Here is an 18,204-nt window from a genome sequence, read left to right as displayed (position 1 = left end):
TAGGAAAAACTGGCTCCTGCCTCCACTGGCTCCTGTGACATCATCACATTCTATAACCTGAAAACAACCAATAGATACGGATGGCATCTCGCCATAGAAGGGGGCGTGGCTTCGCCAAGGGGGAAAATAGAATCTTTTGGGAAACAGTTTTTCACTCTTTATAGCCATTTTCTGGCAAATATAAACTTCTTTTTCACATACAAATAAAGTCAAGTCGAAATCGGGTCCATATGGATATTTATTCACAGCAGTAGAAGCGAAAAATAGCATAGCATATTGACATAGCATATTGTCACCACTTTTGGACACCTTCATGAAAAAATTATTGGATCTTAATTTATACGTGACCATGAAGACACTGTGTACACTGTAGGACAACCTATTCTGCTTTGATTGTTTGTGACGACTGGGAGTTAATGTTTTTGATGTGGCAGCGCTGTAATTTGATACACTTTATTTTGATTGAAATTCATATGCACAGTATGTAAAATGCATGACCTGTTCAATTCTATGAAAACCAAAACATACATCCCTTTATTTGAAATTGTAAATGATAAGTACATGATAGGCTGTGAAACTAATTTGTGGTGTAATAATAACAACCTATTGGCGAGTACACACAAGTTTAGGAAAGCAATAAAAAGAGAAAGTCCTATAGTGTCTAAAGTTCAACCAGAGGAGTATTTTCGGTGAAGCAAAAGCCGCGGTGGTGGGGGAAATGCGCTTCTGCGGGGCCAAAAGTGTCATCTCATTGCCAAGTGGCTCGTAATCTGTCGGAGGACGGTGATGCGATGGGATAGCTGCTGTGGGATGTTATAATGCGCTAATCCCGTGGGCCCTATCTCGGTAACCTCCCACTGGCCCCTCTGTCACACCACGGCCCCTTCACAAATTGCTCTGTGTGATATCTGGAGTACAGCACCGGATGGGATAAGCAGTGCGGCCTGTTCTGCCAGCGTTCTTCACCTCTTGCTTTTTTAATTATAAAGGAAAGAGAGATCGAAGAGTTTGGGGGCAAAGGGGCATCCCTGTCTTGCGCCAAGACATTTGTTTTCATTTTCAAAGCTTTATGATATTTAGCAAACTGATAATGTTGGGTTGGATCATTTGTAAAATATGAATGAAAAGTATGTGTAGCAAGTATGTATAACAAGATACAAGACTTGCAATATCATTACAATAAGCTAAAACTACAGACTTGCAGTTTTGCGAAGTGGTTAATTTTCTATACCACTGAAACCAACCATTGCATTTTAAGTTTATAATTGTTTATAAGAACGTATTTTAAGAATATTTAAGACTAGAAAAGAACAGATTAAGTTCTTTATTAATCATCAGTGAATCAGGTCGGTGTACATTTGCTTCAGAAAGCTATAGCGTTCGGGAATTATGGCATTAGCAGCAATTGTAACCTAATGGAGATTTTAAAAGTTAAAATACTGGAGTTATTGTTCACATTCAGACAATTGGACACCACAGTGTGTTAGACGTATTTACCAGCAGTCATTCCACAGCTATTTTCACCACTTTTTATACTGTTTTTAGCTAATGTTAGTCTATGGAAATGTACACTAACAGCTGCAAAGATGGCGGATCTCCATGGTAACTGTGGAATTTCCCTCTATACATTTGCCAACAATCTTCTCAAGGAGAACGAAAAAATGATAATGTACTCTCTGGGGTTCTGCAACAATGTAAAAAATAAAAAGTGCACATCTAGGTTTGGTTTAGTCCTATTCAAATGTAACTTGGAGAAAAGTTTTTTACAGAGATGTCGTACAGACTTATCCTGTACCAGGCACATTCCCACATGCAGCCAGTATATGGTCACAATTTATGTTTTCAGATCGAATATTCATGGACCACCTTTTTTCAAATCTTATCAACTCCGAATGGCTCATAAAACAACAATTTTGGTGTGGGTTGAACGTGGCACCTATTCTAAGTACACAAGAGTGGAAACGGCCATAATGTGCTGTGTTGCATTTCCCCCCCATGCATTTCACCACTCAAGTCCTAGCTCTTACATTATGCAGAAATTCCCCCTTCATTTCGCCATTACCATTCCCAATTCCCGTGTACGTCGGTCCGCGCTTTGCCTTCAGAGCCACACACATGCATACTGTATATATCCACTCGTACGTGTATGTATTTGTGTGTGTGTGTGTGTGTGTGTGTGTGTGCGCCATGTAGAGCTCAGTGGCTTGTGAAATGCAGAACAGCTGGGGTAAGAGAGATAGACAAATGCTAGCGCTCCCTGGAGAGTGGAGGTGACACAGTGGAAAAAGCACCTCAGTCCTGTACTTCCGACATGCACCGGAGTGACAGGGGAATGGAGAGAGAGACAGAGAGAGCGAGAGAGAGAGAGAGCCCGGAGTACTGGCCGCGAAAAGACCCTAATCCCCGTCAAACGGATAGGAAAGTACTCAAAGCAAAACAATTAAAATGCTAATTCCGGTTTCCTCCGGGTTCGTCGGTTAATGACTTATCCAGGAATGCCGGCAACAGTGTGTGTGGTTGTACGTGTGGATACTTGAAAATGGTGTCGCTTTTCACTCTTTGGGCTGTTGGGGAAAAAATGTTTGATCGAAGACTTTTAATGAAGCGCTTTTTGCTGTAAATTGAAGTTGTTCTAGATACAAAATTGAGGAAAAGAGAAGTTCATAGACATAGGAAACCACACTATGTCTCTTAGAGTGAGTAAATTCACATTCTCATTTGTTTTCTTTTAAGTTATATTATCAGTTCTCCACGTGTCTGCGTAGGTTTCCTTCGGGCACTCCGATTTCCTCTACCCAAAAAAAAACATGTTAGTCTTCCGGCCAGGTGTTTCTGACCATTGGCCTGGCTCCACATCTGAAGACGGATCCCTGAGCGCTGGCCCACGCTGGCTGTGTACTGCTCTGACAGGTCAAATGCAGAGAACAAATTTCCCCGACGGAGATCAATAAAGTTTGCCTTAAAGGTGCATTGCGCAACTTTTCATGTGGGAAAAAAAAAGTTCATATTTGTGTGTGTTTGACCTCGTAGTGACCCAGCGGCTTCATGAGTTGTCAGCATGGCATCTTTACTTTCTATCACAGTGGTCTCTAGGACGCTCCAGGATATTGTTTGAAGGTTTTCACCGCGAACGGAGCCTCTCACCAGAAAACCTAGAGAACAATTGATCCTGTAGCATTGTAGACACCACTGTGATGGAAAGCAAAGGCGCCATGCTGACCACTCATACACCAACTGGGTCACAACAACCTTAAACAACCTTAAACAACCTTAAAGGGACTATACAGAGTTTAAAAATGTTAAGACTAAGTAATTTCATCCCCCTACATGTTCCAGCCATGTCTTAATGTGTAGAATGTACAGAATGCCCAGACCTGCCTCTAAAATCCTGCGCTGTCACCCAAAAAGTTGTTACTTCAGGTCCAAAGTGCCGTCATGCACAAGCTTAATATAGGTATTGCAGTTACGCGTAAGACCTGAGGTGGCAGTAGTGTGTATAAAATGCCTCTAGTCTCTTTAACTTAACTTAGAAATGATTTATTCATAATAATAATAATAATATATTCATAATAAAATAACAAGTACTACAATGATAGTTTATATTTGGTCCTTTTTGGGCTCAAAACACTAGCCCACTGTTTGATATGTACATCAAAGGAACTATTCCTATTACTTAAATTTATACTTTCTTTATCACTGCAGCAGCGTATCTTGTAACATGTAACAAGTCTTGAGTATTTTCTGGTTACGGAGAAATATCAAGGCTAAGGTGTCCAACAACACTGGATAAAGCATAGCCATGTTGTTTGGTAATATTGTCTGTTGTGTGAATACGTACATTTCTTAAAAACACCGTTTTTTACATACTGAGATATGTTCTTACCTTAGCTTAGACGAGTTCATTTATACCTGTCTGGTCTTTCCCCGTGCCTTCAACCACGTAAACACAGCACAGACGGCGTTAGCATTTCTCTCTCCTCCTCTCCACTATAGCTCCAAACGAGGTCAAGATGGAAGCTACCAAGCTCTTCCACGTTTTGCAAGGCGTAATAATACCAGGAGTAGTTCGACTTCTGCACAGTAAAGTGAGGATATTACGGCGCGGATTTCGAACTACTCCTGGTATTAGGTAAAAACAGTGGCCTACTCCTTTAAAGGCTAATACAGAGAGATGAACGAAAAACCAGGTCAAAAGCTTTGTGAATCAGCAAAATGTACTAAAGAATCTACCCTTTTCAGATATTAAAACTGTTTTGGGGTCTAAAAAGAGAAAGAAAGAAAGAAGTTAGGGTTAGGGTGTCTTATGATTGAAACCCATTCTAGATCTGTAACAATGAAATGACATCAAATGAAAAACATTATCATTTGGCCAGTATTCATTTTAGCTGGCTCTCAATGTTGGCGATGGCAAATCAAATGCGAAAATAAAGTTTCTTGCACTGACTCCAAACCCTGCAGGAGCTGCTCTGGATGAGGTTCAACAAAGTCATTGTCCTTGACTTTCGCACACCATCCCGCTTTCCTCTGATATTTTTTTTGCCGCTATATTTTTGCTTGGTGGAAGTGACATGGGGTCAGAGAGTGACTTTCCTTGTACATCTTTCATTTCCCTATTCTTCTTCACTCAGCAAGAAAACAGCCCTCTTACCTGTTCCCGTTTGTTCAAACTTTTATACGACAAGTGTTTGCCCACAAGACACGCATGCTAAAAGTTTGTTGGTAAAAGCCTTTTGTGCTTCTCACTACATTTGAACGCTGAGATCAGGAGAGAGGGAGTGAGTGCCAGAGCAGGAAAGAAGGTTCGGAGTGGATGTGTGGTTGCGGTTTTGCCTTTTTTTCTGGCTCCTGTAACATTAAATATTAACTATGGAGCAAAGCCTTTCTGTGTTCCTTTCAGCGCCGTTGGTTCCATTCAAAAATGCATAAATACTACAGGAATAGGTGCACACGCTGTACTGACAGGTGTAGCTAGTGTAAGTAGGTAGCAGAGGTCTATAGGCACCAGGCAGAAAACCCACTGAATTATTAATAAGTAGCAGCGCTATCAAACTGTATTCCTCCATGTGTTACCATTCAGGACACATATATTCCCTCGCTTATTGCAATGCATCTACTGTGTGTGCCATGTTTCATTATACTGTCATTGAAAGCATTCTCCGAGGCACGTGAGCAACATGTGTAATGAAGGGTGTCGGTCAAATGCATTCAGATGTTTACCCTATGTTCTCAATCCGGCTAAAATAGGAAGCCTTTTTCACAATCAATATTTAAAAAGCTTAAAGGGATATTTCAGGATTTCTCACATAGGGCCTCATTGAGTGTATTTGATTTCTGGAGATATATGTATTTGTTTAATTCATGCAGTCCTTATATCTGAAGAGTTTAGTGGCCCTAGGCTAGTGCATGTCTATGGTAACTAGTAGCCTGCATTAAAAACCTCTTCAAAGTCATGGGGTAGTTCTCCAAACGTTGCCATATCTGATTTGTAGAAAGCTCCTCTGTGAATTCCACGTGTAGTAATGCCGGCAGCAGGTAAACAAACTACTATAGATCCGGTATTCTAGCAGATCCCTCCGCCGCTGCGTAGCTTACAACCAGGAAGCTGATGCTGCTCAAATATAAGTTATTTTAAATGCAAAATGGTTATATTTCAAACATTATTCAGTCAACACAGACATTTATATGGGTAGTCTGGTGATATAGGTGATTTGCCTCAGGTGCACTTTTTGCTTGGGTCAGACTGTTTTTAATGCAGGCTACTAGTTACCATAGACATGCGCTAGTCTAGCACAAGCCTAGCACCTCTAAACTCTCCAAATATAGGAATGCTGCATGAATTTAAAAAAATGTATCTACAGAAATCAACAACACTCTGGATAACTAGGCAATGAGGCCCTATGTTGAAAATTCTGAATTATCCCTTTAATGTTGATCCGTGCCGCATAATTGTTGTAGGTGTTCCAGTGTGAAGCTTGATCCTAGCAAGGCCATTGACCTGACTACACCAGTCAGAGTGCTTACTATGCAGTATAGCTCAGCTCCACATGGTTCGGCATGCAGGATACCGCTTCTCTCTATACTTGTAGTTGTACTTGGTAGTTTTGGGCAGTCCCACAGGGGGGGAACTGATTGTGGTGAAGTTTCATCACACAAAATCAAAAGCCAAGGAAGTGCGCAGCCTACGAGGCGAACACAGGGCAAATATTGCTTTTTGATAGTGTGTGCCGAGCTAAAGATGAACTTTACCTGCAAGCCGAGCACAAACACGGGAGAATTCATCTTGTGCAGCTCGCGTTGATGTGCTTCAGCCACACCAACAGTGGTTCAACAACACTCTTTTATTTGTACTTTTGAACAAGAGGATGATGATGAAAAAACGCAATAAATAAAATAATAAAAATAAAAACAGAATATTTGATTAATTTTCTATGTTGTAGTTTGGCTGTGATTGACCAAAACAAGGCACGTTTAATCCAAATCAGTCGCGTACAGTATATGCCTCAGAGCCTCAAACCTACAAATCAGCGGTCAGCAGTCTGTTGACATTATGTTTATCACCCACTCGAGTAGCTTTGGTCCAGGGTGGAAGATGGTCCCAAAATAGCACCTGTTCCGACATGCTGGCAACATATGGAAATGCTCTAGATTAATGCTGTGTCCAACCGTGCTGTGCTGGTTGGTGACAGGGGAAAAGGTCTATTAGTCATGCAGAGGCAGCACGGGCCAGTCTTTGAAAAGGTAAACCAAAAATTTGAGAAAATAATCTAATAATGTGGCATTCAACCAAAACTGACATCAAAGAAAAGATTGCTATTATTTTCCTAGGCATTGGGTTTATCATGGTACCCCCTGCAAAGAGCCCAGAGAAAAGCCTGTTTAAGCATTACAGATGTAAAAGACACTATATCATTATATTTGGGTGTAAGAAAAAAGTGTCACTGAGACAGCTGGCGTGTAGAGCGGTGCAGATGACAGGAGGACACCCCACTGCTCTCCAGATTTGCCTCCTCCTGACTTCTGACAGCAGCACTTCATTATAGCTGTCAATCAGTCCTTTATACATCACGCAACGTCTGCACACAATCCAATCTGCTTCAAAAGACACTACTATCGGGGTGATTGTGAGAACGATAATAAGGTTTTCTGGGCGTAATTATATTGTGGTTGTGCTATTTTTAACTGAAAAGACTGGCCTGGGTGCAGTCAAAGTTGTGAAGCGTTTTTATAAACTCATTCCTGTGAAGAAAAGTGTTAGGAAAGTTGGAAAATGTGTTTATAAACTCGTCCCTGTGAAGAAAAGTGTTGTGAAAGTTGTGAAATGTGTTTATAAACTCATCCTTGTGAAGAATAGTGTTGGGAAAGTTGTGAAATGTGTTTATAAACTCATCCTTGTGAAGAAAAGTGTTGTGAAAGTTGTGAAATGTGTTTATAAACTCATCCCTGTGAAGAAAAGTGTTGTGAAAGTTGTGAAATGTGTTTATAAACTCATCCTTGTGAAGAATAGTGTTGTGAAAGTTGTGAAATGTGTTTATAAACTCATCCTTGTGAAGAAAAGTGTTAGGAAAGTTGTGAAATGTGTTTATAAACTCATCCTTGTGAAGAAAAGTGTTAGGAAAGTTGGGAAATGTCTTTATAAACTCAACCTTGTGAAGAAAAGTGTTAGGAAAGTTGGGAAATGTGTTTATAAACTCATCCTTGTGAAGAAAAGTGTTAGGAAAGTTGGGAAATGTCTTTATAAACTCAACCTTGTGAAGAAAAGTGTTAGGAAAGTTGGGAAATGTGTTTATAAACTCATCCTTGTGAAGAAAAGTGTTAGGAAAGTTGGGAAATGTGTGAGTAATGTGTTTGGAATGAGTGTATATGTTTGCATTGGTAATTGATGATATGTGAATCCACTAGTTTGTTTTAAGAAATTATCAAGTTGATCGCAGGGAAGGTTGGTGTGGGTGAAAAACGGCCTACTGTCCCATTAGGCCATTATGCTGATTGCCAAATCATGTTTCAGTGTGACTATCAGACAAAACATAACCTTTTGCAGATTGTGAATTGCTGGAGAGGTCAGATATGTTATTGTTGTGTTGCGTTCAATTGTCGGTTGCTGTTCAGTCTTTAAATGGCTTGATTTTTATATAGATATTTTACTGTGTGTATGTGATATTGATTAGTTTGTGTTTAACATTTGTCTCGTTGCTTCTTTTGTGCAGATGGGCAGAGTGGATAACCGCAGCCTGACTCTAAAGTACCCGGTGTGGCCTCGCTTCAACTCTTTCGGTGATGCCGAGCTGGACGACAACCATTTGTCCATTGTGACTTTGGAGGAGAAGCCCTTTGTGATAGTGGAGGACGTGGAGAGGCTGACCGGGACATGCATGAGGAACTCTGTGCCCTGCAGAAAGCATATCAAGGAGTAAGTGACAACATTTTCAAATAATATTGGATTTTGCTCAAAGTCTACATTTAGATACCGGCCTGTCCAAGATTACATGACATCAGCGAGAAAGCTGATGGACCGTTAGTGGCAACATTACTAGCAACATTACTAGCACACACAATGAAGATAGTCCTACGTTGTATGTAAATACTTCAATGGGGTTTTTGTATTGAAGTTCATGGCTCACACTTATAACACAAATAATTGTTAAATAACATCAAGACTCAACTAAACTTGTATTGATCAGTGTTAATTTTGACAGCATATTTTAGTTTAGTTTTAGTCTTAGTCTTTTGACTAAAATGTAATGTCATTTTAGTCAAGATTTAGTCGAAAAAATCTTTTCAATTTTAGTCTACTTTTAGTCAACTAAAATTGCATGTCAATTTAGTCCACTAAATTTAAGACTAATTTAGTCATAGTAATATTTATAATATTCATTATAATCATATTTAATCTTGTTCCTCTGCTTCATGGAGCTGCTCCACATGAACAAAGCTCAGAGCTGATCCTTTGGCAGAGGATTTACATGATCTGAGGCTCTTTCAGACGGTCAATAAAAGTTTGGATGATTTGAGTCTCTCCCTTTCATTTTTATTTAGTCTTATTTTAGTCGACTAAAATATCTGGACATTTTAGTCATAGTTTTAGTCTCATGAAAAACTTTTAATTTGGTTTTAGTCCAATTTTAGTCGTCAAAAATATCACTTTGACTAAAATTAAGACAAAGCCTTGTCCTGCACATCCCAAAGATTCTCAATAGGGTTCAGATCTGGGGTCCATCTTGGAATATGCTCGTGCCATCAGGGAAGAATCAATCAACTTATGGAATAACATTGTCATTCAGGATGTTCAGGTAGTCCACTGACGTCATTCTTTGGGAACCTAGTGTTGCTGAACTTAGACCTGACCAACTGCAGCAACCCTAGATGGAGGTTTTAGGAAGTTGGTCCATTGCATGATTTTTGATTGAGGAGAAAAAACAAAGTGCCCGACTCACCCAGAGCCAGGCAGAACTTGCTATAATTTTACATTGTCTAGTCTTTGTGGTGAAAAGAAGGAGATGAAGAGCCTGAGGAAGAGATAGTTCTGCTGCTGCGGTGAAAACATGAAGGTTTCAGGTTATGCCATTAAGGTTAAACAGCATAAAGAAAGAGGAGAGAGACATGAGAAGATACTGACTCAGACGTAAAGGTGGCAGACTGAGATTCGACTGACAGGTGACGAGAGGTTGGAAAACAAGTTTGGTTGAAATGACTCTTCAGCTTCAGTAAATCATAACACAGTCCCACAGCAAGCGCGAGCCGACTGAGATTTCCATCCAGGATTTCAGAGTGAAGTAGGGCGGAGGATAAAGCATCTCCAAGGAGCAGCTCATATCCACATGTCCACTCGCTCACAGGCCAATGCTCCCCCCCCCCCCCCCCCCCCCCCGCATCCCCAAGAACCCATCTCCACTCCCACTCAGCGCCATTCCCACTCACCCATCCTCAGTGTCCATTTGGCGAAAGGGCGGGAGAGATTCATGCGCAAATTCAGTCACCCGGGCTGGCTAAAGGAACAACTTATCCCACACACACACACACACGCGCGTTGGTCTCTATGGAATTGCCCCCGGCTCTGCTTCTGTATCAGGTCAGCCCGGCCCCGCCGCAAACAGCCCCCATAACATCACATCACATGCGCGTGCTGACTCCACTGCGTTATGGGCGGCCTAAATGGGCACAGCGAGTTTGTGAACATGGTTATTACACTTGTGGCCCTCAGTCACACAAAGAATAAATAAATCGTATAAAGAAGTCAGCTACTTATTAGACCAGATGGTGCGTTAGACTTTCTGTGGTGGGTGCACACAGTCTTACTCATGTTCAGGGTCATTCCATGTTGAGAAATGCTTTAGACATGCTATAGCCCTACTTGAGATCTGGGTCAACCCTGGTTTAGAGCTGGTATCGACGTTTTATAGATAGGTTTATGGGTTTAGGTGTAGTGCAGTTCAAAAGATGGTGGAAGAAGTGCATAGATGAGAAAAACTGGATGATAATTCAAATTGCCAAATGTACTTTACTGTACATTTCAGTTACTGAAAGAACAAAATGCCGCAAAAGCCAAAGACCGAGCAAGACAACAAAATCGGTCCACAAGTTTAAAGAATGAATTATGCCTGGCTTCGAACTAGACATGTATAACATCAAGAACGTTTTTCAAATGACAATGAATGAAACGATATCCTTGCATCGACTTTGTGGTAGTAGATTCAACTTGTACTCTTTTTAGCAATACTTTTTTAGACTGTAAAACTTCAGCCACCAATGCGTTACTATAACATGATTGCTATGTGTGGTTAGCACTGTTGCGTCACAGGCCTAAAAAATAAAAGATTCTTTGACCATGTGGGCCTTCATGTGTGGAGTTTGCCGGGTCTCCATTTTGGATTCGGTTTCGTCTGGGTGCTTCGGTTTTCCTTGTCACCCTCTGACAATGAACCTACCTCAATCTGGAGAGGGTTCCCTGGGCGCTGAACTGTTCCTGACAGCTGCTCCAGTGCCTTTGAAGAAAGGGTCAAATCCAGAGGACACATTTCTCTACCAGGACAATAATGTATAAACACCTTTCAAACATTTGCCGTTACATTCAAACACCCTCATATTTTCAGCCAAACTTAGCCCCTGAAGGTAACTGCATATTCATCGACTCCTTTCACTTTGTGTCAACTTTGGCTGTAGTTTGACTACAGGCGGAGGTGATCTTTGTCTCATTAGCACACATCTACAATGGAAATGAGACTCCTGGGTGTCTCAAAGTCTCGCTGTCTGAACCCTCCGCTCTCCGGCACAGTCACACAGATGGCCCAAGACATGCAGATGCACCCACGTCTAAATAACGTCCCCTCAAAAGACACGTGAAGTGAGAAAGGAGTTGTTTTTTATGCATTCCTCTGTCAGCTGAGAGTGTGTGACCTGATCTAAAAAGGTGAAAGAGCCCCAGGTGCACGCAGGGCGGATGGAGATGAGGCTAATCTTAGACGTTTGACCGAAGTTTGTTGTGTACGGCAGATGCTCTTTCAAAAACAAAAGGGCATGCAACTCGGGGCAGTGGAGTTTGCTCGGCCACATGCTTCTTTCCGTCTCGATCTATCCATCTCTCCATACTTTTTTTTTCCTTTTCCTTCCTTTCTTTTGGACTGTTCTGGAAAGCATTTCACATAATCTTTTTCCATCTAATCTCTCCGTCTCTTCACTCGTCAGTCAGTCAGTCTTGTTCCGTCGAATGGATGCGAAGTTCCAGTCCTTGGGAAGAATGATAATTGGTTTTAGACTTTTTCTCTGTGGCTTTTTTTTTTTTTAACCGTCTTTGCACAAGTTCCAGACCAGTGGTTCTCACCTGGTGGATCGGGACTCAAACGTGGATCGCGGAACCATTGTTTAGTCGGTCACGAGCCTTTCCCAGAGAACATTTCTTTCAATAAAGTGTGCTAGGATGAGTTCTATTATCACAATATCCGCTTCATTGGATTATTTATTGCTTATTCAACAACTATTTGTAGAGACAGATCATTTTGTTCTTGGAATTCCACCTATACTGACCGCAGAATACTGGACAAACCTACTTCTTTTACGTCTTTATGTCAAGAAGCACAAGTAGAACAAACAAACAAATAGACAAGGTTCACTATGTTAGTAGTTTAGCCTGTAGTATAGTAAGGTACTGCATGCAAACATCCACAGACATGTTCCTGATGGTGTCATTCTTTGTGTTTTCGCAGCAATTCAACTGAGTCCGGAGGAACCTACATCAAAAAATGCTGCAAAGGCTTCTGCATCGACATATTGAAGAAGATTGCGAAGTACGTCAAGTTCACCTATGACCTGTACCTGGTAACCAATGGCAAACATGGAAAGAAAATCAACAATGTCTGGAATGGGATGGTGGGAGAGGTATGTATGAGTTTTTTTACATGAGTCTTTTCTACTCCCTCTTGAGTCATTTATCCGGTTGAGTATTCCCCAGCCACCTCTGCTCATTGGCAGGGCACTTCTGAAAGGGAGAGCGAATGTCCAATATATGCCCGTCGAATCTCCGTTTCGCAAATGTCCCGTGTTTTGTTTTGCCGGGGCTTCAAAGTGTGGATAAGTGTTTTCAGCTGTGAGGTGTTGGCATCATCTCCAAGCCGCTCTGAAAGTAAACAAATCTTCGCTTCTCTTCTGCGTATCTTAAATTCTCAGGCTCCACTCAGAGCTACACACACACACTCTCTCTCTCGGTTCATTTAAGGCCTGTAAACTTTATGGCCGTCTCCATTTTTATGACACGCACAAAAAAAAGACTGTGTGCGACAAAAAAAAACAAAAAAGAAAAAAAGAGTTGAAATTTATCAGGCGTCTTGTTTTGCCATAACTTTCACCGGCGCTGTTATGATGATTATGAAGTTCCGGACCAGTGATTAAAAAAAAGTGGTGAATAAAATAAATTTGTGGCGCTGGGGTTGCCAAGTGTCTGCAGCCGCTGTGAGTTATGATTTGAATCCGTGCGCCATATTTGGAAAGAGAAACTCTTAGAAAACAATAGGAAACACTGTAGGGCTGGGATTATTCACTTTTGTCACAATCCGATACGTATCACGATACTCGGGGGCCGATCCGATACGTATTGCGATACAGTAAGTACTTTTTATCAACCCAATGCCATGTGACAGTTATTGAAGTATTAAGATCGCAGTGTAACTGTTACTGGAAAACAGGAGTGTGTGATAAAAATGCCTCCAAACACAAAGTATTGCGGAAAAGCATCGATACTTGGTGTTGCAGCACAAAGTATTGCGATCCAAATCCGATCCGATATTTTGCCCCAGCCGTAGGAAACATAAACAAAGGAAACATGGGATTTGTGATTCGTAAAACCCTAGTGCATTTGTACACACAATTGATCAGCAAAAAGCAGAAGCGAGAAACAGGGAATAGGGAAGCTGCAGCGTGAATATTGACCTTTCTCGATCTCCAAATATTCAGCTATTATTATAACCAGGAGTCTCCAACCACTACAATAGAAACCTACCAGTAGCTCGCCAGCCCTTTACAAATAGCTTCCCAAAAATGTTCTACATTGAGCAACTAATATCTTATGCTTCTTCTTCCCATTGATATTCAGCATTGACTTTTCAAAAAGTTCAAATAGTAAGAGTTTAAAAGCACAGGCTAATCAGCTACTTTGTGTGCTAACTCATGGACGTTAAACACTATCTAAAACTTTATATATATATATATTTTGAAAGCAAGTTGCCATATTTTCAAGTCTTTAGTGTTTTCTTTCTTGTAAAAATATCCGCATGATGGCCGGTATTTAGTGCATGGTTTAGTGCTTTTAAACTGTTGATATCTGAACTGGCCCCTAGCACATGAACAGAGGTGCACGGGACGGTTGAGCTCTATAGTGTTGCTTCTGGGGCCGGGACTCCCCTGACAATGAGATTCTGAAATATAATAAGTGAAATCTAAACACAGCATACTGGATGAGTCATTGTCGCTCACAAACACAGCTTTCATCCACTAGTGTGCTCAGGCACTGGAGGCAAGACGGTGCGATGTGCCTTGCCCAAGGACACAACAACACTGACTCATCAGACTTTGTGGCACATTTCGTTTGATGGTGATAGTCACCAGCTACTCTGTTACTAAAGACATGTCAAAACGTTGGCATTTGGCAGCAAATACCTGTCCTCTTGCAATCTTACCACCTCCCTCGAATGCAACCAATTGATAAATAAGTCATGAAAATTGTTCTCCTCATTGTTCTCCGCATCCTCCTCACAGTACGTATCCGTTTCCTTCTCTCTTCCAGGTGGTCTATAAGAAAGCCGTCATGGCCGTCGGGTCTCTGACGATCAATGAGGAGCGTTCTGAGGTCATCGATTTCTCCGTCCCGTTCGTGGAAACCGGGATCAGTGTCATGGTCTCTCGTAGTAACGGAACAGTGTCTCCATCCGCCTTTCTCGGTAACCGGCGCTCACTCACCTCACCTGTCTGACTGCTGTGTGGAGTGTGATCGGGAACGTTTTGCATCACACAATTATTTAGATGAGGGATTGTAAACACACCCAGAGGCATCAGCTGGTAACTGCTTAACGAATACAGGAATGAATGAATGAATGAATAAATGGTTCTCAAAATGTATGATTTATTTCAAAATAAGGAAATAATATCTATCACAAGTTTGATAATGATTGAATCTCATCTTTTTATCTACTATGCCACACTCAAATACAAGAGACTCTCTCAAATAAAGCTAACTAACTTTTACCATGTTTTCAATGTGCAGGACTGACCAAGCATGTCTCTTACTGGTTAATGCATCTGTTAATCATAACAGATACATGATGACATGAAGGAAAAATAAAAATGTGCAATCTTAACTAGGGCTAGTACCGATATTGACGGAAAAAAACTTGTGATACAGGAGGCAAAAAATTGAACTTATTTAAGAAAATTGTAACTAAAACGTTACTTAACATTTATAATATGCATTTTTTTAGGCTGAATGAGCAAAAATGTGTCAAACTCAGTCAGATGGAAGACTTTAGTGATTGTGTGACATATTGTAGAGTCTTGTGCTACAGATAATTGTGTGATTCCCCTAATATTGCGCTATATTTGACGATATATTGTGCTGGCTGGGCTACTCTTCATCACATTCACGCTGCACTGCCCTAAGCTTGCAGCCCACAAAAAAATCTCTTTTAAAAAGTGAATTCATAATTGCAACTTTTGTTTCTGCGAGTTCCATCGCAAGTACATGCTCCCAGTGTTTATTCGAAGACGCGCAGGAGTGCGGGAGTGTTTGTCTCTTTGTTTTGTCGGCGCGCGAGCTCGTATTTGTTTGGTGTGTGTTCAGAGAGATCTCACTTACGCAGCTGTCAATACTTGCTCTTTCATCTCCCAGACGCAAAGGAAAGAGACGTACTGCACTGACAGAGACTCTTAGCTTTCTGTGGGAAGTCAAGCAGACAATGAGTAAATGTCTTTCTTTATTGAAGACAAATTCCACCGGCGAAAAGTTGTTGTGGGAAAGTCTAGAGGCAAGATTTTGAAGTATTTAGTGTTTAGAGTTGTTCCAGGTCATCAGCTGAATGAAAGAGTAGAGATGCAGTTAGAGTTTTAAAAGTAGCAGTAGAGCAGCCACATTACATGACCAGTGTGGGCAACCTGGTGACAGTACTTTCGTCAAAATATAGCCCGTTAGCCTGAGGGAACCAAAAGCATCATTAATTAATGGTTATATGGTACAAGAAACATTTCACTGAAACCGTGGGCTAAAAACATCTACATTCGCAAAAACCTTTTTTTCCCCTTAGCTTTTTAAGTACAGTATGTTCCTCATGTTTACACTACAGGCTCCTGCTTCGCCACTTAAGGTTTGAGACATGATGCAACACAGTGTAATCAAAACAAAGCGTATGACCAATTTCAACGGCGTTTTATGTTGCATTCAGTTCCCTCTAAAACATAGGATTTTTTTTCCCCGGCCCGTATTTTCGCACAATACCGCGAACACCTACATCTCTGTTCCGAGGTTGTACTCCCAGTGCTTGCAGCAGATGGACGCGGGGGTGTCGCATTCATTTTTTAAAAGCGGGCGCACAGCCGACGTGGAAAAGCGACTGAATAAATATACATTATGGATCTGTACCATGTGTCAGGGTAATTAAAAGCTATGCTGTCTCCGCTCCACAAGCGAACGGGGATGTCACAAATGTCCAAATGGTCCGTGTGTGGGAAGACATTTATTTTAAGCTCGCATAATAGTTATCATTGTGACACGAGCGGTGATATGGATTCCCCAGCAATACGTCAAGCCATGAGTTCAACCATTACAAGACTAGATTCGAAGCAATATACACTGCTAGCAAGCCAAATTCATGAAAAATACAAATTTGACTGAAGAGGTTCTAGGTTTGAAGAAGTGTTTGGTCTGAAGAGGTGCTAGACTTTAAGATGTGCTAGATTTGAAGAGCTTCTAGGTTTGAAGAGGTCCTAGGTCTGAAGAGGTGCTAGGTTTGAAGAGATCCTAGGTTTGAGGAGGTCCTAGATCTGAAGAGGTCCTAGTTTTGAAGAGATCCTAGCTTTGAAGAGATCCTAGGTTTGAAGAGATCCTTGGTTTGAAGAGATCCTTGGTTTGAAGAGGTGCTAGGTTTGAAGAGGTGCTAGGTTTGAAGAGGTCCTAGATTTGAAGAGGTCCTAGGTTTGAAGAGGTCCTAGGTCTGAAGAGGTGCTAGGTTTGAAGAGATCCTAGGTCTGAAGAGGTCCTAGGTCTGAAGACGTTCTAGGTTTGAAGAGGTACTTGGTTTGAAGAGATCCTAGGTTTGAAGAGATCCTTGGTTTGAAGAGATCCTTGGTTTGAAGAGGTCCTAGGTTTGAAGAGGTCCAAGGTCTGAAGAGGTGCTAGGTTTGAAGAGATCCTATGTTTGAAGAGGTTCTAGGTTTGAAGAGGTGCTAGGTCTGAAGAGGTCCTAGGTCTGAAGAGGTTCTAGGTTTGAAGAGGTGCTTGGTTTGAAGAGATCCTAAGTTTGAAGAGGTCCTAAGTTCGAAGAGGTTCTAGGTCTGAAGAGGTGCTAGGTTTGAAGAGGTGCTAGGTTTGAAGAGATCCTAAGTTTGAAGAGGTCCTAGTTCTGAAGAGGTGCTACGTTTGAAGAGGTTCTAGGTTTGAAGAGGTTATTGGTTTGAAAAGGTCCTCGGTTTGAAGAAGTGCTAGGTTTGAACATTTATCGAACTTCTTGTTAAAATGTAGCCAATAATTACATTTAAATGTAATAAGGTCCTAGGTCTGAAGAGGTTCTAGGTTTGAAGAGGTGCTTGGTTTGAAGAGATCCTAAGTTTGAAGAGATCCTAAGTTTGAAGAGGTTCTAGGTTTGAGGAGGTCCTAGGTCTGAAGAGGTCCTAGTTTTGAAGAGATCCTAGCTTTGAAGAGATCCTTGGTTTGAAGAGATCCTTGGTTTGAAGAGATCCTTGGTTTGAAGAGGTGCTAGGTTTGAAGAGGTGCTAGGTTTGAAGAGGTCCTAGATCTGAAGAGGTCCTAGATCTGAAGAGGTCCTAGGTTTGAAGAGGTCCTAGGTCTGAAGAGGTGCTAGGTTTGAAGAGATCCTATGTTTGAAGAGGTTCTAGGTTTGAAGAGGTGCTAGGTTTGAAGAGGTCCTAGGTTTGAAGAGATCCTTGGTTTGAAGAGGTGCTAGGTTTGAAGAGGTGCTAGGTTTGAAGAGGTCCTAGGTCTGAAGAGGTTCTAGGTTTGAAGAGGTGCTTGGTTTGAAGAGATCCTAGGTTTGAAGAGATCCTTGGTTTGAAGAGATCCTTGGTTTGAAGAGGTGCTAGGTTTGAAGAGGTGCTAGGTTTGAAGAGGTCCTAGATCTGAAGAGGTCCTAGGTGTGAAGAGGTCCAAGGTCTGAAGAGGTGCTAGGTTTGAAGAGATCCTATGTTTGAAGAGGTTCTAGGTTTGAAGAGGTGCTAGGTCTGAAGAGGTCCTAGGTCTGAAGAGGTTCTAGGTTTGAAGAGGTGCTTGGTTTGAAGAGATCCTAAGTTTGAAGAGGTCCTAAGTTTGAAGAGGTTCTAGGTCTGAAGAGGTGCTAGGTTTGAAGAGGTGCTAGGTTTGAAGAGGTGCTAGGTTTGAAGAGATCCTAAGTTTGAAGAGGTGCTAGGTTTGAAGAGATCCTAAGTTTGAAGAGGTCCTAGTTCTGAAGAGGTGCTACGTTTGAAGAGGTTCTAGGTTTGAAGAGGTTATTGGTTTGA

The 18,204-nt window shown here is 41.4% G+C and overlaps 1 protein-coding gene across 1 annotated transcript in view; it reads left to right on the top strand.

The window, feature by feature from the left end:
* The window catches only part of grin2aa (glutamate receptor, ionotropic, N-methyl D-aspartate 2A, a), a 255,558-nt gene that overhangs the window by 202,094 nt on the left and 35,260 nt on the right, over positions 1-18,204 (top strand). The window contains exons 6-8 of the mRNA XM_079564006.1: positions 8,205-8,407; positions 12,198-12,369; positions 14,270-14,423. Of these exons, the coding sequence (XP_079420132.1) occupies positions 8,205-8,407; positions 12,198-12,369; positions 14,270-14,423 (529 nt within the window). The remainder of the gene's footprint in view (positions 1-8,204; positions 8,408-12,197; positions 12,370-14,269; positions 14,424-18,204) is intronic.

The sequence above is a fragment of the Gobius niger genome (assembly GCF_951799975.1).
Source record: "Gobius niger genome assembly, chromosome: 10".
In the NCBI taxonomy this organism is placed as follows: Eukaryota; Metazoa; Chordata; class Actinopteri; order Gobiiformes; family Gobiidae; genus Gobius; species Gobius niger.
Note: the sequence above shows the minus strand (reverse complement) of the source record. Positions and strands in the feature narration are given on the sequence as shown.